Source organism: Tetrao urogallus (assembly GCF_951394365.1).
Source record: "Tetrao urogallus genome assembly, chromosome: 3".
NCBI classification, from domain to species: domain Eukaryota; kingdom Metazoa; phylum Chordata; class Aves; order Galliformes; family Phasianidae; genus Tetrao; species Tetrao urogallus.
In genome coordinates this window covers 46,227,391-46,248,786 of record NC_136815.1, presented here as the reverse complement: position 1 = coordinate 46,248,786, position 21,396 = coordinate 46,227,391, and the positions used below count along the sequence as shown (strand labels likewise).

Sequence of the window (21,396 nt, the reverse complement as noted above, 5' to 3'; positions counted from 1 at the left end):
CTCGGCTCAGCGCTCAGCCCGCGGCTCCCGCGCCGCCTGCCCTCAAAGAGCCACGCATGCGCGCAGCCAAGAGCGACGCGCCTGCCCCGCCCGGCCCCGACCGCCCTCGGAGCCACGGCGACAGCGGCCCTCGCGCAGCCCCTCAGCCGCGTGGCGCTCTAGCGGCGCCCGGAGGGAGGCGCCCTCCTGCGGCGGCGCCCCGCCCGCCGCCCGTCCGCGGAGGCGGGAAGGGAAAGGCGCGCCTCCCGGTCGGGACGACGCTATGGCGTCATCAGCACGCGTCGCGGAGCGCCGCTCGGCCGGAGCGATGTCGCCGCCGCTGCTTTTTAGCCTGCCCGAGGCGCGGCACCGCTTCACGGTGAGCTCGGCGGGAAGGCGGCGGTTCTTCTCCGCGGCGGCCGCACGGAGCCTGGCCGCGCCGGTGTGGAGCTCGGCCGTTCGCTGCCTCCGCCCGCGCCGGGCCCGGTTCCGGGCCGCCGCGAGGGGAGAGCTGTGTGAGAAGCGATGTGCGGCCGCGCCTTCCTCACACGGAAGAAGGCGGCGATCCCTCAGAGCGACGTTGGCAGCCTCCTGGTTTTGCGCTGGGTTTGGTAACTTCTGTTTGTTTGCGTCTCGGTAGATCTCCACCAGAGAAGCTCTGCACCACAAAACCCTCAAACCGCTGTTGAACGCCTTTAATCAGATTCCCGGGAGGTGAGTGGCTGCCGCTTTGTATGCGGGTCGGTTTTAGTGATCTTGTTCCCGTCGCTGTGCTGTTCACTGATGGGAGGTGTTTGTGTTTGCAGCGAAAATGAGAAGAAGTGTACCCTGGATCAAGCTTTCAGAGTTATCGTAGAAGAGGAAATAGTAAGTAGTACGGCTTACCAGCAGATATAAAATAAACTTGCATCTCCAGGTTCACGGAGTCATAGGGTTTGGAAGGGACCCCTGGAAATCATCCAGTCCAGCCCCCAGCTAAAGCAGGTTCCCTACAGCAGGGTGCACAGGAAAGCATCCAGGTGGGGTTTGAATGCCTCCAGAGGTGGGGATTACGCAGTCTCTTTGGGCAGTCTGTTCCAGTGCTCTGTCACCCTCACAGTCAAGGTCTTTCTCATGTTCACCGTGGGACTTCCTGTGTTGTAGTATGTGCCTGTTGCCCCTTATTCTTGGCTTGGCACCACCAAAAAGAGCCTGGCCCCATCTCCATGACTCCCACCCATTAGAAATTTATAAATAGTGATAAGATCCCTCCTCAGCCTTCTCTTTGGGCTGCACAGCCCTAGGTCTTTCAGCCTTTCCTCATAAGGGAGATGCTCCAGGCCCCCAGTCATTTTTGTTGCCCTCTGCTGGGCTCTCTGTAGAAGTTCCCTGTCTTTCATGAACTGAGGAGCCCAGAATTGAACGTGGTATTCCAGATGTGGCCTCAGAGGGGCAGAGCAGAGAGGGAACATCACCTCCCTTGGCCTGCTGGCCATGCTCTCCTCAAGTGTGGGCCAGGATCCCATTGGCCTTCTTGGCCACAGGGGCATGCTGCTGGCTCATGATCATAAAAAGTTAACACGTTAATTGAGCAGCTTCATATAGTATCAGGAAATACTGCTTATTAAAGCTATGAATGAAATGGAAGTTTTATAATTAAGGTTGAGCACGGATGATTAAAGGAGATGGTAGTTGGGGTACTGAGAGGTGCTGGTGTGTCCTCTTCTAGCAGTTCTTTGTAATGCTCATGAAATTCTGCCTAGAATTAAAACCACAGTTTGTTGTTTTACATCAGGAGTGGGGTGGAGCAGGCAACCTGTTTGTAGCACGTAACAAAGCTGTTATTACAGCTGGTGAGAAGAGTCAAAGAATGTTTTTGTTGTTACTGCTTGATTGTAAGTAGAATGTAAGATGCTTGTATTTGGGGTAAATGGCTCAGAGTAAGTGTTGTAGGGACGGAAGCAATCAAGTTACTCATTCAGTAAAACCTCTGTATGCATAACTGATGTTTCTGACTTAATAGACCAAAATTTTGGGAACTTGAATATCAACGTATGCTATAACTATGCCTGCTTGGAAACAAGAAGTCTGATTTCATTAAGTATATTGATGTCTGAATGGAGAAGTTTAACGCTACTCCTTTTATTTAGATAAACAAAGCTCCGTGTGAAAACCTGTTGGCAATCATTTCTCTTGCTATTAATGGAGTCACTGAAGGTGAGCATATTTTTCTCTGATCTGTTGACAGCTTTAGGGGCTGCTGGGTTGCTTTTAATCTTAATTTCTTGATTTTTGGTAAGATATATTCAGCAGTTGGCTTTGATAGTATGTGGTCCTTAGGTTAGTGGTTAAGTCTGTTTCCTGAAGGGGATGAAATATAATGTAATTGAATTTGGTTATATGTGTGACATTTGTTGGAACCTTCTTTTCAGTTCTACTGAAATCTGGGCTCATCTCCCTTGTACTGACCTGTCAGTACACCAAGATATATAGATATTTACAGATGTTTACTGAATCTGTTTTCATAACTTCTTGTGTGCGTGTCAGAAACTGCTGTGCTAATCTCTTCTGAAGAGTCTCTCATACCCTTGCATTTGTTCATTTGTTCACGTTGCCTATCAAATACTCGTTTGTTTTATTAAGTGTAGCTCAACTACATACACACCTTATCAATTGTAGAATGAAGTGGCCTCTGATTATGATGAATGCAGACATTACCAAGGTATAGGGAGTGGACATACAGACTTGAAGTGCTGCTTCAGTGGTGCTTAGCTTGAGAAAAAGATTCTCAGACGTCTTGGATGTGTGCAAGAAAACAGACTGTGGGTTTAGAAGCCTAAAAGTGTTCACCCACAGTATGCAACGAGGCGTTCAGAACTTCTGAGATTTTTAAAATAGATACTGTTTATTATTTGTTAGGCATTAGTGCAAAGCTCTCATCTGCATATGTATACATAGAAAAATGGCTTTCGTGCAAGCTCCTACTTGAGCCCAAGCTTTTTGTTAGGCATCGTAGGAACTTTTCTTCTTTTTGAACATAACGTCTGCCAAATGCCGTACATTTTATAGCATTTCTGTTCTGGTTTGGTGAACAAAATATTCCCTATTGCTCACAGGTATCTGCACTGCATCGACACCTTTTGTGCTTTTGGGAGATGTTCTGGATTGCTTGCCTTTGGATCAGTGTGATAAAATTTTCACTTTTGTGGAGAAGAATGTTGCTACGTGGAAATCAGTAAGTATTTTTCCATACTAGGATGTTACACCAAAGTTTTTGCATACCTGAAACGTTTTTACAAGGAGACTTTAATCGTCTTTGTGTCCATGTTAAAATAGTAGCATGAAGCATTTTCTGCTTTGAATGTCAGATAACAGAAGTCAGGAAAGTAACAATAAAGGACTATAAAGTTGATTGTTCTGCTTCTGTCTCTTTTTCTCTCCTGTCTGTAGTATTTATCTCTTGTAGAAAGTGAAAAATTTATTTGAGGTATGCAGTTTCTATGAATGCCTTCCCTTGACTTAGGCAGCTGCTTCCTTGCAGCTGCAGGAGATGCCAGCCTCTTCAGCTTGCAGGGGAGGAAATCTTGGGCTCTTGCTTAACAGTCTTTCCAATACAAGACTGTAGCAGTCGTGAACATGTTGCCCTGAAATACTTTTGCTCTTGAACAAGACTGAGTTTTGAGGCCTGTGCGAGGGTTCTGCATTCTTGCTATGCAGTTGTGCTGTGGCAGGAGCAGAGCTGCGCTGACAGGCTGCTCAGCTTCTTGTGCTGTGGGCACTGCTAATTGAAGAGGGAATTCTCAGACTTCTGCCTGAGACCCTGCCTGCATTCCTTGACCTCTTCCATAGGCATTCAGGCTGTTGTATTTCAGATAACATTGTCCTCTCCAGTGTATTCATAAACTGTTTCTTATCATTATTTAAAGTAACTCCTATTTTCTTTCTCCCACTGCCAAATTATTACTTCCGTGAACGCTCAAAATCTTTTATGCAGTGGTCTTCATAAATGAATAGAAATAATGTGAAAGAATAAAGGCAGCGAGTGTAAAAAATTAGTGTTTGGGGCAGAAAAAGTGGATCCTACTCTTGCAACTCATTGTCGTGTGCAGTTTTTGTTCTTTGGTTGTGGTTTTTGGTTTGTTTTATATGAAGACTGGACTTAAATGTTGCATATCATGCTCTCTTGAGATGTGTGGGACTGTTTGTTTTGTGTTGGCTTTACACACTCATGGCTTATAACTGAATTAAAATCTGCTTCCAAAAGTTTTGCTGTCTCCTGCTGATCTAAATACCTCTTCTCCATTTCAGAACATGTTTTATTCTGCAGGGAAAAACTACTTGCTACGAATGTGCAATGGTGAGTTTTAGTTTCTCATTGGTGCTGGCTGAGAATTAAAGAACTCCCTAAAAGTGAGTGAAAGCGAGTTCAGTAATTTAATGTACACATGAATTTGTTCAATAAGCAATAAAGGTAAGAAGCAGATCACTCATCTTAGCAGTTGTGAATATTGTTGATTAATCAACAAGTCATTCTTAACTGAGAGATATCCTCTTCATCAGCGGAGGCTGTTATGGAAGATCATCAGATACGTATTTATTTCTCAGCAAAGTCAAGGCCCCTATCGAAGGAAATACACAAGTAGGATTTGTTTGAACTCATCTTTCTTCACCATTGCAGGAATTCAGAGAACAGATAGAGTGCATTTGGGAAAACTGTGGCTAATTGGAGGAGGTTGCTAATATTTAAATTTACAAATATCGCTTCTTTTTGTTAGTGAAGTGGGACTTGTCATTAAAAAGTCTGACGTTCTAATGTGTGAAAAATTGAAAGCGAGACACATGCTAATATTCTTTGCTTTTTACAATATTTAGACCTTCTAAGGAGATTGTCTAAATCACAAAACACAGTCTTTTGTGGAAGAATTCAACTGTTCTTGGCTAGATTGTTTCCGCTATCTGAGAAGTCAGGTAAGACTTTTCCATTTCATGACACTTGAAAGGTTCAGTGTATTTACTCTTTGTCATATGATAAACCTATGAGAGCTGCAGACCAAATCCAGTTGGTGAAAATTGCTTTGCATTTGTATTTTATTTCTTCTACCCTTACTGTTAGAAGTGGCTTCCATTTGTTGTCATCTCAGACGTAGGTTTTAAATACTCTTTCTGAGATGTTAATAGAAGTGTCTCATAAAAAAACAACTGAAAGAGCAAACTTAAAAATTCACAGCTTTGAAGATTGACCCTCTGTTTTCTGCAGGACTCAACTTGCAGAGTCAGTTTAACCTGGAAAATGTGACTGTTTTTAATACTAATGAACACGAGAGCACTCTTGGGCAGAAGGTGAGAATTCCCACATCGTTTTTCACTCACTGTGCAGAAAACAGTTCTGTGTGCACTTCTGTGCAGTCTTACTACTCTCCATGGTGTTCAGAACTGTATGTTTCTGATTTAGCTGTTGTTCCTCCAGACCAAGCAGCTGATTCTCAACATGGTTCTCAGTACAGTAAGCTGTGCAGACTTTGAGGGGGATCGAAGTTGATTAGATTGTGAGAGATAGGAGCTGCTACTTAAAATTAGTTTTCCCCACAGAAAAGAGAGATTTCCCTACAGCCTTTTTCTGAGGAAAATATGTACAAATTATAGTGGCACTTATATCAAGTTTTAATTGTCTCTTCCTGTTAGCACTCAGAGGAGAGAGATGAAGGAATGGACGTAGAAGAAGGTGAGATGGGAGATGATGAAGCACCAACAAGTTGGTGAGTTTATAGCAGTTCTAAAAGTTGAAATAGAATTTTATGAACTGAAAGGAAAGGATTCTTATTTCTTGTCCTCTTTAGGTAGAAACGAGCAATGTTTCAATTTCTTTAAGTAGAAATTGCTTGGAGTTGGAAGGAAACCTATTGACTGTTTGAAAATGTTATATACCCTAACTGGTGTTCTTTCACAGTGAATCCAGATTCCTTGGCAAAGCTTGAGTATGAGTAATGAGTAAACTCTGTGCATGCTTCTAGAGAACAAGACTGTGCTCCTCTTCATTCCACAGCAGTGTAAAACTAAGATTACTTTTGCTTCACTGTTTGTAGTTTTATTGTCAAAAAGTAACAGTAGACTGTATCGAAGATTCTCACAGGGACACATCTGGATTTATGGACTTCTCAACAGGATTCCCTATTGACTTCATTATTTTACTTAGAAAATGAACAATATTTTCTAGGATTGTACGTTCCTGAGTGGACTTCAATTGAATACAATATTTTCAGTATAGATTTTTGTTGCTATTGAGGTTTTCTGTTGTGTTTTTTTTTTTCTTTCCAGTTCCATTCCAATAGATTATAACCTGTATAGAAAATTCTGGTCGCTTCAAGATTACTTTAGAAACCCTGTGCAGTGCTATGAGAAGGTCTCATGGAAAACTTTTCTTAAGGTAATCCATCTGCATGCTTTCACCTAGACATGCAAAGTAAAAATCACTGTTTATGTGATAGAAAGCGAGCATAACGGCAGAAAGTATTGAAAATGATAGTGCATGAGGGAGCAAGTGCATATTGCTGTGCTTTAAAGTCAGTCTTTAGACAGTGAACAGCATATTAAGATGCAGAGTAAATCCTCTAATAAAATTTTCAGAAGTCAATTGCAGAAGCACTTGATATGCAGTAATGTCAGAAGTACCTTTTTTGTTATTAGTTGCAAAAAGCAGAACTTCTTTTACCTCATTATAAGAAAAATAGTTCTACCTACTCCTAAGTCTTAACTTTGGAATATTGATTATTTTTGAACATTAATCCCACTAGAATCCTAAAATCGACAAGATTCTAATGAAAAAGATCTCTGTAGAAGCAATGACCTGAGGGTCCCCTTCAGCCAGCTGTTTCAGTTTTGCTTACGATGAAGATTGAGGATGATTTATTGCAAAGATAACATATTTCTTCACGCTTGGTCAGTCAGTTTCTATTTCATAGTAAGAAGCTCTTTTTTTTTTTTCTTTCTTTTTTTTCCTAATCTTCATTCTCTGTACTCTGGAAATAAGAGGGAACATCTGCACAGACATCCTGATGTGAATATGGTTAATAAAGCCTACCTTCTCAGCTTTAACAAAAAAACAAAGTAACAAGAAAACCACGATTGAGAGAATGAAGATAAGGTTTAAGTCTTTCACATGACTTTTACTGACAGATTTTCTTCAGTTTGAAGGTTCTGAATTGGTTTTCAAGGGCAGGAGTGCAAACTTCACTCTAACTTATTTACCTTTCCGTGTATACATTCTGAGCATCCTTCATGGTGTTTGGATGTAAGCACTATCGTCATGTAAGCCTTTTGTTCTTTGTAACATCTCTCAAGGAAGCATTTGTGCATCGTTTGCACATACCGTGTTTTCGTGGTACGTTCTATAGGCGTTGCTTTGGCAGTCTTCTAGCAGGTCTGCAAATGATTTTATTTGCTTGGTGTTAAGACTATTAAAATATTCTAATGAAATTCTTTTTCCCGTGGTAAATAACTGTTTTATAGTACTCAGAAGAAGTTTTGGCTGTTTTCAAAAGTTACAAATTGGACGACACGCAGGCTTCCCGAAAAAAGCTGGAAGAGCTAAAAACAGGTGGTGAACACGTGTACTTTGCCAAGTTCCTAACCAGTGAAAAGGTACGGCATCTCCTGGCTTCCAGTCGGGGTAGGAGAGGTTGAGGGGAACCTGGAGAGAGAATCTAGTTCAACTCAACTGAAGCAGGCTTTGATCTGCGCTGTGTCCAGCTGGGTTACGAAGGTCTCCACAGATTCTCGGAGTATCTCATTGCATTATTTCATCACGTTGTTAATTAAGAGAAATTTCTTCTATGTTTTCTAAATTAGTTTTATTTTCTCTGTGGTTTTTTTCTCTCAGTCAATGATTTGGGAACTAATGTTTCTGGAATAAGAGTAAAGCAGTAATGCTTTAAGCAGTAATGCAGTAAAGCTCTTAACTAGTTATTGTGTTTGATGTGTTTTGTTGCATTTTTAAAAATGATATTGAAAGAAGAGCTGATGTAAAGGCAATTAAAAACACCACGGTAATATCTTCTAAAGATTTTGACTGGTGATGTGTTACCCCCATTTCCTGCCTCTTAAGAGTCTTCTTTAAAATTGCCTTGAAAAAGATGAGAGTTTTGAACTCTGTCAGAGTTAACTCAAAAACACAGCATTATCAGATTTAATCCTAAAATGTTTGTCTTTAGTTTGGAATAATTTGTAGCTTTAACTTCTACAGATATATAATGGTGGGTGACAGAAAGCAAGTTTCAAAATGAGTTTTCTCTTTCTGGAGTAGAAAAGAGGAGAAGAGGCTCACAGACCTTTAGTTTGTGTATCAAGAATTTTGTCATAATGTGGTATAGAGCTGATTGCTAAATAAGCATGTAAGTCAAAGGTCTTCAAGGAAAAAGAATCTTCAGAGTTCTCTTTGCATGAGCTATCAAGCTGCAGCCCATAGGGCAGAAACCAAGCAGTGTCAGCGTGCAGATGCTGAGCGAACCATCTTGTGGTAGCCAGGTCCTTATGTTGTAGCCAGTAGTTGATAGGAAAAGGAAGCAAGCTGTCCTTCAGCTACTAAAACCACTGAATATTTGTTTTCCTGAATTCTTGTTCATTTCAAGGTGACTGACTCGTTAGAATAGGCAGTATGAAATGGTTTTAAAAAGAGTTTAGGAATGTGCTGTCTGTTTCACAAGCAGTTCCTCAAGGTTCTAAGAAATTGATTAAAAGCTTTGATAACTGGCTTTCCTAAATTGTGGTGAATGACAGTTGCACTGATCTTAGCTCTTTGTGGTGCGCAGTCCTAAAAGTACAGGTAAAACTGAATAGTTTTTGTTGTGAAAACAGTCCCCACCTGACTTAGCTGAAAATATTTGTTGGATTTTTGTATGTTTCGTCAGTTATGCATGTCTCTAAAATATGTGTAATTCTTCTGTTTTTGTCTAGCTGATGGATTTGCAGCTGAGTGACAGTAACTTCCGCCGTCACATCTTGTTGCAGTATCTAATACTGTTTCAGTATCTGAAGGGACAGGTCAAATTTAAAAGGTAATACGGAAGCGTCTGTGTTTTGAATTTGGGGAGCTAAGACCTCAGAGTTGAATAATCCAAAACATTTTAGAAGAGCTTACATCTGTTCATTCCAAGGTTCTTGTATCTGTGGAACCTTGCATCAGTAGATGAAAACTGGCTGCGGTTATTTTACAGCAATATGGGGGTGGCCTCATTCTTACCTTTCTGTGCTCATCTTAGTGTGATTTCCTACCCTCCCTTCCAGCAGCGCTGATGTTTGTTAAACTGTGTGAAGTTTGTGCAGTTCACTAAGCTAGCAAAAAACCATCTGCTTGTCTTTGCAGAGTTAGTTTTCTGACAGGTTAGTGAGTTGAGTGGGGTCTCAGAAAAGCAGAGACCACCAGGGCTTGTTTAAGGTGACTGCTAACCAAGAGATTCTTTCTCTGGTATCAGTAAGCTATTAGGTAGTAGTGCAGGCTGCTCGTAGACTCAGAATGGAAGCCACATATGCAACCAGCTCTGCGATCTTCTTGTGACATTGTTTGCTGATCTGTTTCTTCCTAATGCACTAAAGAATGCCGTCTGAAAGAGCAGTAATAACCATGGCCATTATTGCTTTTATTAACTGGCGGCTCAGAACAAAGACTGTCTCTTTCTACTCCATACCCGAACGGATGCTGAAGAAAAACATAGCTGTATGTTCATGTTGTGCTGGCCATATGTGTGCATAATGATGAATGTTTAAGGCAGTTGTCTTTCAGCTGTGATACGCTGCCCTTCAGAAACAGATCTCAGATAACTTTTCAAACTAGATTAGTCTCATTATCTTCATTCTATAAATTATGTACAAATGCAAACCAGTGGCAGGGAAAGAATAGGATTCAGGTATCCTGAATTGCAGTTCAGTCCAGTAAGAGGTAATAGTTGGTCATTTTAGTGACTGCTCGTTAAACAGTGCACTAAAGAACTCACTTCTCAGCAATCAAGGATAATGTGAAATATAAATGGCATCATGTAACACTTGGTGCAGATGTTGTAAGATAATACAAATTATTCCCTTCCTTAAAAAGATCTTTTTTTGAAGAAATCCTATTAACAAAGAGAAACTAGTTCTAAAAGCCTTTTTCGTGTTACTGGATTAACCATCATCATGCCTCTATCTGCCATTTAAGGTACCTAGTGCTTTGTACAAATCTGGTTTGTTTTTAAAGCATGTAAATGGCGTGGATTCTTCTTGAATCAAAACCATCTAATGTTTCAGTTAGTTAAAAAAAATCCATCTAGGAAATGAAATAAGCAACATTCTAGTGACAGCACAAGGGGGAATGGTTTTAAACTGAGACAGGCAATATTTAGGTTGGATATTAGGAGGAAGTTTTTCACACAAAAGGTGGTGACGCACTGGAACAGGTTGCCCAAGGAGGCTGTGGATGCCCCATCCCTGGAGGCATTCAAGGCCAGGCTGGATGTGGCTCTGGGCAGCCTGGTCTGGTGGGTGGCCACCCTGCACATAGCAGGGGGTTGAAACTGGATGATCATTGTGGTCCTTTTCAAGCCAGGCCACTCTGTGATTCTATGATATCCAAGCTATTGTATTTATCTCTGCATTGCTTGCACTTTCACTTACTGATTGCTGCCATCTGTCACACAAATGGATTTCCTTTTGCATGAAATTAAACCTGGCAGTACAAGCCCCTCTAATTAATTAGGTCAAAAGGTGGTCAGCTCATGGGACTACATTAGAGCATATTGAGAGGACTTTCCTCAGCTTCTGTCCAACTCCTCTCAGGAAGTGTATGCTGTAAATGAGAAATGATTTTATTTTTTTTTTTCCTAGTTCAAACTATGTTCTAACAGACGAGCAGTCTCTTTGGATTGAAGATACTACAAAAGCAGTTTACCAGGTTGGTACCAGTAGGTACTTCTATAAAAATTTGTGTGGACAAAGTAATTACCTCATGTAATACTGTGTCAATAACCCTTAAAGCAAAAAAAAAAAACCCACCATTTTCTTTGTTGGTTTTTTTTCTAAGTATTCTGCTATAAATAACAATGCAATAAGTTAACTTTTTTTTTTTTTTTTTCCCCCACTGTAGCTTCTTTCAGAAAATCCTCCAGATGGGGAAAGATTCTCAAAAATGGTAGAGGTCAGTACTTTGGTGCATGTCTGAATTGAACTGAGTGTAAGGAGTGAAAAATCTGTATTGGTTGAAACAGGCTTTTGGAGCACAGATGTAATGTCTGGGAGACTTTTCATCTTACCCCACTGAAGAGGATCTCATAGCATCTTTTTATTTTGTAGCCACATTTTCCCCATGTTTTCATGAATGTGCATTTCCTGTTTCTCCTGGGGAGAAGTGGGGATGTGCACGTATGTGCTTGTATGCATACATGAGATGCTGATGGGATCTTTACAAGAAGGAACGCTAGGTCCAAAGACATGAAAATAAGACACAAGTGGAACTATATTATTTTTTAAAAAACTTCTTGTCTTCCCTCATTTCTTCTACCTTGGTACCTCTATTTGTTCACAGAAGAAAGTCTTTTCCATAGTCATTGAAGAGTGGAAGTGCACTACTTTTGAATAAGCAAAACTAGCTGCCTACTGTGGACCTTCGAAGTTGTGACTGAAATACACCCAATCAGTTTTTCCTTTATTTACAATAGCTAAATTAAAACTCATGGGGCCAAATTTTAAGGTAATTATGATCCTAATAACGGGGAATATTCTGTTTCTCCAGCATATATTAAATACTGAAGAGAACTGGAACTCATGGAAAAACGAAGGCTGCCCAAGCTTTGTGAAAGAAAGGTACCTCTCTTACTAAGTAGAAACTTGCTGCTTACTTGAAATGGTGGCTCAGCTTTAGAATATTTATCCAATGTCTGTGAACTTAATGAATCAGAGAACCTTGACATTACTGTAGTTGGATGTCCCTTCTGTGTGCAGAACACTCCTAGATGTCTGTCAAAAGTCATAAGGCTTCATTTTGCTAATGAAGAGATGATGAGGCATATGTGGGTCTCAGGAAGGCATTCCTCATTCTTGGCAGCATTTTGTTCTCTCAATACCAAGGGTCCCAAGACGGGAGGCTGACAGTGTTGTGTCCCTTCCTGTCTCTGGAAGGTGCTAGGATGAAGAAGTGAATGCCTTGTACAAAAATACCAGAGCCATGGGCACTATGGCTTTAATAGGGTAGCAAACCTGGAATTTTGTGTTACAGTTTCCTCTTATATACCATTATTGATTAGGTTTTTCACTTAGTTGTGATCACTTAGCTGAAAGGAAACTATGGTTAGGTGGCTGTAACCGTCAAAAGATTTCCTGTGTAGTTAGTTACTAACTAGTGCCAAACTTGAACTTGGTCTCTGTATGTCTACTTGACTGTTTTGAGGTGGTGACCAAAACATTTCCCTTCCATCCCTATTCTTTCTACCCACTGCCACAGCCCTGTTTTGGTGAGGAGCAGCCTGGTCACCACTTCTTTGCAAATTTCCATTTGTGGAGGGCTCAGGTAGAACCCTCTCTTCCTGACTTCAGCCATTGGCAAAAATGGGGTGGGGGGTGGTGAGAAAAGAGAAGTTACTGTTGGGGGGGAGGAAGGGGAAAAGCAAAGTTTTGAAATTTGACTTATTTATAAATGTTCTGTCTCCTTCTTTAGATCTCAGCCAGAGTTTCAGCTTGGGTAGGTCTTACCCTAACCTCAGTGAGTTGGGATCTCCATTCTCTGATCCCATGAAATCAGGTGCAGCTGGGGAAGGAGAACTTGCAATCATAGTGCAGATGATCCCAGCAGCAGAGTAGATCACACTTAGTATGTGCTGCTGCTGCTGGAGTAAATGTGATTTGCTTCTTTCTCTGTTTCGGGACTGATAAGCCTTGACTTTTGTGAGTTAACTGATTTTGGTGTATGGCAAATCTCTTTCCTTACCCCCCTACTTTATGTTCTCCATCCTCCTCTTTTCCCTTTTCTCTTTCCATTCTGATAATCCCCATCCTTTTGAATACTTTCATTGTGATTTAACTCAAAGCTATCTGAAATGATGTGATTTTCTTGTCCTAAGTATTACTGGTTTGATCTTAAAGAGCACCTTGTTTATTTGTTTGTTTTCTGTAGGCCTCCTGATTCTAAGCCAATGAGGCCTGCAAGAAAGAGGCCAGCTCCAGAGGACTTCTTAGGAAAAGGACCAAACAAAAAAATTCTTATGGGGAAGTATGTTGGTTTTTCCCTCTTATTTTGTTATGGTTTTTTTTTTTTTCACAGAGGGTTTCTGTGGTATCTCTTCTGTTAGTTCCTACTATGTTTGTATTACAAACCTTCTATCACGTGCGTTAGTGTAAAGAGTGGGATGAGAATTTCTGTAGCATTGTTCTGTGTCTGGCTTTGCTGATTGATGGAATGTGGAATGCTGGAATGATGAATGTGGAATTTAATGTGTGCCTGTGGTTCACTTTTTCAGTGAGGAGCTGACCCGACTTTGGAATTTATGCCCTGATAACATGGAGGCTTGTAAATCTGAGAGCAGGTAGGTGAGAAATGGCGTGTCGCTGTCTAAAGCCCACCTCCAGCACTTGATATATACAAAATCAGTTATTAGAGTGCTACATAAGGAAAGTGTTTATCATACACAGTATGCCATGTCACTGTGCATTGTGAGAGAAGGCGCTTGCATGCATCTCTGTCTTGAAATGTTCTTACAGAACACTAGTTTTATTGACTAACGTTTATGTTGTCGGTAATTTTCATCGCTTAGTAAAATCTGTGCTAAAAAAACAGATGGAAAGTCTCATTTTTATATCAGGTGGTTGTATAATTAAGTACCTTACACGATAAAGGAAGATTGCCACGTCTGGCTCTAACGAAGTTAGCAGATTTTTAGGTAGGTACACGTTTTGAGCAATAGCAGATAAGGTGAAATCAGCTAGCACGCATGTTTCAACACACATCACATCTATATCTACTAGTGGTGCAGATGTAACAAAATGCAGTTATTAGCTATCCCTTCTGCTTGTGCAATTGTAGGAAATACTGAAAATATCCTTTTATTTAACTGTCTGCTTGTTAGAGAGCACTTAATTCCCTTTTGTGCTGATGTGGAAGTTTGGGAACCGTCCTATTTCTTTTCGGAAGAGGGCTTTGCTGGTAGCATCCAAAATGGCTGTAGGTGCCTGTGGAGAGGTGCTAGGTGGCAGGCATCCTGAATTGAGGAACTGCTTCTCCAGAGCTTGAGAGCTCTGCTGAGAAAGCTGCTTCCCTTTTTGTGAAGCTAAGATATGCAGGAAGGTCCTTATGAGCTCAGAGGCTGAAGGAGTTGAGCTTGGCACTAAGCTTCTGATTCTTTGTGCGTGAAAAGGAGGAAGAAAAACAAAGCAAAATAACAACAAAACCACATACACAAATGCATGCTGTGGTTAGCAGGCAGGAACGGGTCCCGGGGAGTCACTTCCAAGTTTTGTTATGGGCTCTGTGTCTGGACACTGTCAAGACGCTGTAGCTTTTTGCTCTCTTGTCTTCATCAAAATGGCACAATCCTGCTTTACCTGCCTTCCTTTTAGGTAGCTGTTCTTGGGACAGAATGTTTTAAGTTTTTGCATAGTGCCAAATACAGTAGGATTCAAATGAGGTTGGTTTTTGAGATGCTAGCTTTAGTTCCAGTACTCAGTAGTAGGACTCTTAAATATGCCAGTGCCCCTTTTTCTCCCTTTGTTTTTTTTTTCCCCTTCCTTGACTGATCACTAGGTTCTGGCGTAGAAGCAGATGTATCTCTATCAAGTAGTAGACAGCAGAAATACGGATGGTGGGTCTGCTTTGCACCACTGATAATCTTAGCCCACAGTACCTTACAGCTCTAAGTAAGCTTATAGTTTTCAAAGCAGCAAACCGACCTAATAATGTGAATATCATTCCTCTTGTTACATCTTTCTGATCATGGTGCCTTATATCCTAGTTTGAATATCTTACAGAAGCAACTGCTGGCTATTACAAGAACAGAAAAATCAGCTGCCCTTTTAGTACATCCCCTAGGAGCCACAGATGCTGTAGTTTAAATCATGTTATCACAGCAGAGCTGAGGTTGAACGGGACCTCTGGAGGCTGTCTAGTCCAACCCCTTGCTCAGCTCGAGCAGGCTGCTCAGTACCCTCTCAAGTCAGGCTTTGAATGTCACTCTATGACACAGCCTGCAAGCAGCGTGTTCCAGAGCTGGATCACTGTCACAGAAAAGTTTCTTCGTTTGTGGATTGTGGTGTGTTGGTTTTCTTTTTTTGTAGTTTTTGTTTGTTTGGTTTTTTGTTAGGATTTATTTTTTTTTTCAGCTCCTTATGCTTACATGGAATTTCCTGTTCCCTGAGCTTCCCCTTGCACGTCAGATGTTTCCATCCATGCACAGCTTTTTGCATAGGCCCGCATTTCTTGTACCAGTGAGCCCAGAACTGGACCCGGCTTTCCAGATGTGTAGTAGCACTGCTGAGCAGAAGAGAAACATCATCTCCCCTGACCTGTTGGCAGCCCGAGGTGCTGCCACCCTTCTTGGCCACAAGCTCACACTGCTGGCTCACATTTGCCCTCCTAGCCACCGAGACCTTTTCTGTTGCAGCTGGGCATCTCTCAGCATGCCCTGGTGCCTGGGGTTGTTCCTATTCAGAGGCGGGGCTTCACTTTTCCCTTTATTGATCTTCATGGGGTTCTTGCACCCAATCCTGCCTGCCTGTCAAGGTCCTTCTGAGTACACAGTGACCATAAATAATTGAAATTGAGTAGGGATAGCATTCTAGCTTTCTGTGGTTGCAGTTGAAATTGGAGTGACTGCATGTGTATAGAGCAGGAGACCGTGTTTGTTTACCCTGTCCTATCAGATCACACCAGGTGAAGCAGCCATTTTAGATTCCTGAGTGTGAGCTGTGCATGTGAGAGCATGTCTCAAATGCAGCCAGCCAGTTGCTATGGATACTTTTACAAAAGTCTGTTTGCCAGAAGTCATGTCTTGTCCTGTATTCCTTTGTCACCAAACGTGCTTTAAGATACCAGTGTGAAGGGAGCTTACAACCAGAGGGGGACTGACGATAGTGATAGCACAAGGGGGAATGGCTTTAAACTAAAAGAGAGGAGATTTAGGTGAGCTGTCAGGAAGAAATGCTTCACTCAGAGGTTGGTGAGGTGCTGGCACAGCTGCCCATATGAGCTGTGGTGCCCCATCCCTGGAGGTGCTCAAGGCCAGGTTGGATGGAGCCCTGAGCAGCTGAGCTGCTGGGTGGCAGCCCTGCCCATGGCACAGGGTGGGACTGGGTGGGCTTGGAGGTCCCTTTCAGCCCAAACCATGAAGTGATTCTATGATACGATACACTTTTCCATATGGCTGAAGGGCTAAGTGTGTATAATAGGCAGATGTTTATGAAGAAACTGAAGAGCACTTACTTTAGAGTAATATGCAAGTAATATTAAGCTCTATATTTTATTTTTTAGGGAATATATGCCAACACTGGAAGAATTCTTTGAAGAAGCCATTGAACAAGCAGATCCTGAAAACATGGTTGAAAATAAGTACAAGTACGTGGGCCTTTGTTTTGTTTCACTTCATTTTCATGTTTGGATTGCTGAAGAAAACAAACTGTTCGCTGTGATACTTTATATCTGTGTCAGACTCTATTAATGCACGAGTCTTTGTAGGTTTGGAATAGAATAATTATAATTAGGAAACTACTCGGATCTTTTTGTCCTTTTATACGTAACAGATTGGTACCAGCTGGATTTGTGTTCATTGCAGGGCTGTGAACAACTCCAACTATGGATGGAGAGCACTAAGACTGCTGGCACGCAGAAGCCCCCATTTCTTCCAGCCAACAAATCAACAGTTCAAGAGCTTACCAGAATATCTAGAAAACATGGTAATCAAATTAGCCAAGGAGCTGCCTGTAAGTGGTATTATCCTATAATAATAATATAATAATAAATGAATTAATTTGACTTCCTGCTTGTCTCCTTCTGCAGTCCATTTGGTACATGGGGAAAAACACAAAAAAGTTTGTACAGTAAAGGAAAAATCGCAAAGAAAATGATTTAATCCTTGAGGATAATGTTAAATTTCAGATAACATTGTCTAACAACTTCACTGCTGAGCTCTGCCTTCTGTTCTGTGGACAAGCAGCTGTGGCAATCCAAGCTTTTCTGCACCCATTGCAAAGTTGCTAGACAGGAATGTTTGTGCTGAGCTGCTTGGGCTCAGTGTTGTGGTGCAAACCACTTCTGTGGAGGATACAAGCTGTGCTACAGCTCCTGGTGTGAGTAGCTGTTGTCACTGGGGCAGCTGCCTGCAGTGAAGGGCAGAGGATGCAGCTGAGGATACTGTGGGAGGTCATTGTTACAAAGCTTACCAGAGTTCTTCTGGCAACCCCCTGACTTTTAATACCTGTGAAGTAGAACTGGTAGAGCTGCAAATGCAAAGGCATTGTGTCTTTGCACATTCAACAGTACAGATTTGAGGCAAGGGCCCTTAGGGGTCTTTCAGGTTTTTCTTTATGCAGTGGTAAGGAAGGCTTATGTTGGAGAGGGGTTTGTTTCTAAGCTTTTGAGTTAGCACAACCCAACTATTCCTTATGGATATAAACCTGTGGTTCTATACATGAGAGCTTTCTTGTCTGCAAACTAAAATGACTGAGGTGTAATGGTTGGTTTGTAATATGTAGCTTTCTTGTTTGTTCAGCCATCAGAGCTAACTGGATGCTAAAAGTGATTTTGGAAAAAGTACTGGGAAGGGAGAACTGTAAAACAGGCACTCAGTGCAGCGTGCCTCATGCTCCTCCTGTCGTGTAGTAGGTGTTACGGCACGAAACAGACGCCTGGATAAGGCCTGTGACTGAAATGTAGGATAAAGGAACCTTTTGTTCATCTTATCTGATCTACAGCTTACAAAGAATGAGAAATCTGCTGTTTGCTTATGTGTTTGCCACCTGTAATTGTCTACTGGGGAGTCTGACAGTACAGAGAACTTGAGGAGTTCTTAAGACAGCAAGGAAATAAGTTTCCCAGTGGTGGAGACTTAAAGAAGGTTCTGGAGTTTGAAGTTTGTGCTTGTTTGTTTTAAAGAAAGCAATAAAGCAATAGATGTGATGCTCTTGTTGTAGTTAGTGCGGATAGGAGAATCCCATGAAGTCAGTGGGACCTTTCTTAGGTTTTTTAATTATTACAGTGTTGTATTGTCACTGGTGGATACAGAGGGCTGCGGGAGAGTTTTAGTCCTCATTGTGGGATCATGTTAGATTTTCCATTCTAACGCAGATGCCAGGCACCATCATAGAGCTGTAAAATTTCTTTAAACACAAAATTCATCCAATGATGTTTAGTTCTCTCATTGTAGCCTCCTTCTGAAGAAATAAAAACAGGCGAAGATGAAGATGAGGAAGATAATGATGCTTTATTAAAGGAGAACAATGAAAGTAAGATTTGCATGTTCTTAGTATTCTCTTGATGCATAGAGTAGAAGCTGTGTTTAATGGTAGTTTCTTCTGAGGGTTACCGCTCTTGGTTGCCCTGGCACTCCTCACTTGTGCCCACATTCGTACCAGATAATGTGACCTCCCCAGCTTACACAGCTGCAGCACCCCTTGGTCTCATGCTCAGCAGTGCTGATGGTATCTGACTTGTCCAAGCTGGAGAGGTGTTTCTGTTAGGAGCCTCCTTGTTTGTGCCGCGAGGTGTATGTTTACAGAATTGCTGGGCAGTTGTAGCTGAAGGGTCCGTACTGCTGTGTACAAACCTCCTTGTGCGTTCCTCTGCACCTTTCCTCTTCTTTCTGCCCTTTAGTTGTTGTGGCTGAGGGCCTCCCTAAAGCTGGGGGTGTAGCTGTAAGACTTTGAAAACAAAAATCTATTCATCTTCTCGTGTCTTTGCTTCATCTTCATTTAAAGGCAAAAGCTTCTCTGACTGAGGAGACAAGAGCCTTCCGGACAAATGCCATCTCTCGTTGCCCTCCATGAGCCAGCCCATTCCTTTTTGCCTCTTGCCCATAACCTTGGTTGTTGTGCTCTCACATTTCCTCCCATCTCCTGTGTCTGTGAACTACTTCCTCCATCCTCATTCATGCCTTCATCTCGTAGTGCCTTATCCCTTGTGCTCTGTACCCCTGTCCATGAGCTCTTGTCCCTGGCGCAGGCAGGAGGGTTGTGCAGGGCTGGGATCTCCCACCCGGGGGCCTCAGGATTTGGTTGAGAGATTTTTGTTGCTGGAGAGCTGGCGGTGGGCCTGTGTCCATGTCGCTTCTGTTGCCTCCTCCATCAGCCTCTGACCTTCATTTCCAGTCTCTGTGCTGATAGTGAAGTTCTCTTGAACCTAATACTGCCTGAATCCACCAACTGAACTGTGTACATCTTTCTTTAAATGTTGTCCTAAAGCAAAGACTGTGGTCTGCGCGGGGTGTTTAGAGCTAACGGAAGTGATCTGGGTGCTTTTTGTTCTTCTGTCATTCGTGCTCCTTGGATATTTCCCATAGGTCTGGTGGGTTTAGCTCAGATCAGTGAGGATCAGTGAGCTGAGTCCACACTTATCGCTGTGAAGAGCTGGAGCTCAGTCTGTGCCCGCTTACTGTTCGGGTGGCATGAGGGTGAGCAGCTCATTAAAATCAGGAATATGCTGACTTCCTGTGCATAAATCATGTAATGACTGAATTAATTTTCTTTGAAAGTGTGTAAAATAACCATCAGTGGCAAACCGCAGGTTATAACCCGTGATGAGCTGTAGATGGGTAATTTGCTTGTGTGGTCACTTGGCTTCTCAGCAGAGCACAGGAGTCAGGGTTGCTGCTGTGATGGTGGAATGAGAGAAGTCCTTAAAGGACTGACTACACACTGAAGCTGAGCCCCTGTTCATGCCCTGTCCCCACTCTGCTTTGTGGCTCCTTCGCTGCTCTTTGCAAATCAACACAGTGTTACCTGGGTTAAGTCTGTAACGTAAGTGAGAGAGACAGTCAGAGTGCTGAGCCACTGCAGCTGACTCACGTACTGCCAAGTGCAGGCTCCCTGTGCAGATCCCTGCTTTCACTTTGGCAGAGGCAGCTCTGATGTATGTGAGGCTTCAGCAGTTCTCTCTCAGTCAAGCAGGCTCTACTTCAATGCGGGGACTAATAGGGGATGTTCTGCTTGAAACCCAAGTGATACAGCCATACAAAGCCTGCGCTGCTGAGCAGCTTTTAAAGGCTCACTGAGGGGCTGTTGGTGATGAAATCAGAGGTTCAGAGCGGGGCAGCTCAGGGAGGGATCGCAGTATCTGCTTGAGACGCTCCCTCAATCTTGATTCTTTTGTTTTCTTCCAGGTCCAGAGGTACAACGGGACAAACCCATGACAGGGGAACAAATGGAAACATTTGCCATCAGGCTGGGGGAGCATTGGAGAGCTTTGGCCCCCTACTTGGAAATGAAGGATTCTGACATCCGTCAGATCGAGGCGGATAGTGACGACGTGAAGATGAGAGCCAAGCAGCTGCTGGTTGCCTGGCAGGACCAGGAGGGTGTACACGCCACTCCAGAGAACCTGATCACTGCGCTGAGCAAAGCGGGGCTGGGGGACCTTGCTGAGAGCCTGACCAATGACACCGACACCGGCAGCTAGCGTGCTGCCTCCCTTCTTGGCGAGGTTACGGTGATACCCTTGGTACTAGGAGCAGGTCTGTGATAGGTATCTCATTTCAAAAGAAAAAAAGTCAGTAAACCCTTTTTATAATATTCATGGTTTCCCCTGTTTTCTGAGAAAGTAATTATCCATCCTTTGCATGATTCATCAGAGATGATGGAAATAGAAAAGGGAGGCTGCAGACTGGAGTTGCTCAGTGTGGGGCTCAAGAGGAAGCACTCCTACATCCTCCTGTGGGCGTTGGCAGCTCTAGAGCATGATGCTGTACCTGCTGGCAAATGAGACACTGAGCTCCTCCCAGTGGGGCTGGGTGGGAGACACAAGGCATTGTGTGCATCCTCAGTGCTGCAGGCTTTGTTCGGCCCTGCATAGACGGAAAAATTCCTTGTTTGTGAAGCAGCAGTGTGTTCTGGGACAGGGAGCAGCTTGCTGGTTGACTACAAGCTGTTCCTGTAGCTGGGTTTGTTCTTTGTTGAAAAAGATCATGTGTTTTGTTATGTTGTAGCCTGCTACAGCTTTGGTTAGGGCCTGTTGTGGCATCACTACCATCAGGGAAGTATCTCCAATGGCCATTTGGATTGGAACATCTTTTAACAGCTGTTACTTCCCCTGGTGTTCTGCAGCTGAAGTAACATGGCCATCTTGACACGGGGAAAGCTGGGGTAAGAAAGGCCCTAACGGATGGTGAATGAAGCAGCTGTGCTTGGTGATCTTTTACCAGTTCCTGCAGCACGAACTGTAATCTCAGTGCCTGTGTTCAAGGCATGAGGCTTGCATGGAGCTGCCCTTAATCTGGATGCCAT

The 21,396-nt window shown here is 42.7% G+C and overlaps 1 protein-coding gene across 2 annotated transcripts; it reads left to right on the top strand.

Annotated features, from left to right (window-relative positions):
* Window positions 1–262: 262 nt before the first annotated feature.
* Window positions 263–20,572, top strand: THOC1 (THO complex subunit 1; the record flags this gene model as incomplete). Of its 2 annotated transcripts, XM_079533022.1 has the most annotated exons (22): window positions 263–358; window positions 620–693; window positions 786–846; window positions 2,109–2,175; window positions 3,075–3,193; window positions 4,267–4,315; window positions 4,831–4,926; window positions 5,216–5,298; window positions 5,641–5,714; window positions 6,274–6,382; window positions 7,465–7,596; window positions 8,908–9,008; window positions 10,810–10,876; window positions 11,069–11,119; window positions 11,714–11,784; window positions 12,635–12,658; window positions 13,091–13,186; window positions 13,434–13,499; window positions 16,436–16,519; window positions 16,737–16,884; window positions 18,327–18,405; window positions 20,277–20,572. In XM_079533022.1, 22 exons carry the CDS (start codon window positions 263–265, stop codon window positions 20,570–20,572), a joined length of 2,043 nt encoding a protein of 680 aa, XP_079389148.1. The 2 variants fall into 2 exon arrangements, with proteins under 2 accessions (XP_079389148.1, XP_079389149.1); XM_079533023.1 differs by lacking the exon at window positions 12,635–12,658.
* Between the last annotated feature and the right edge of the window lie 824 nt (window positions 20,573–21,396).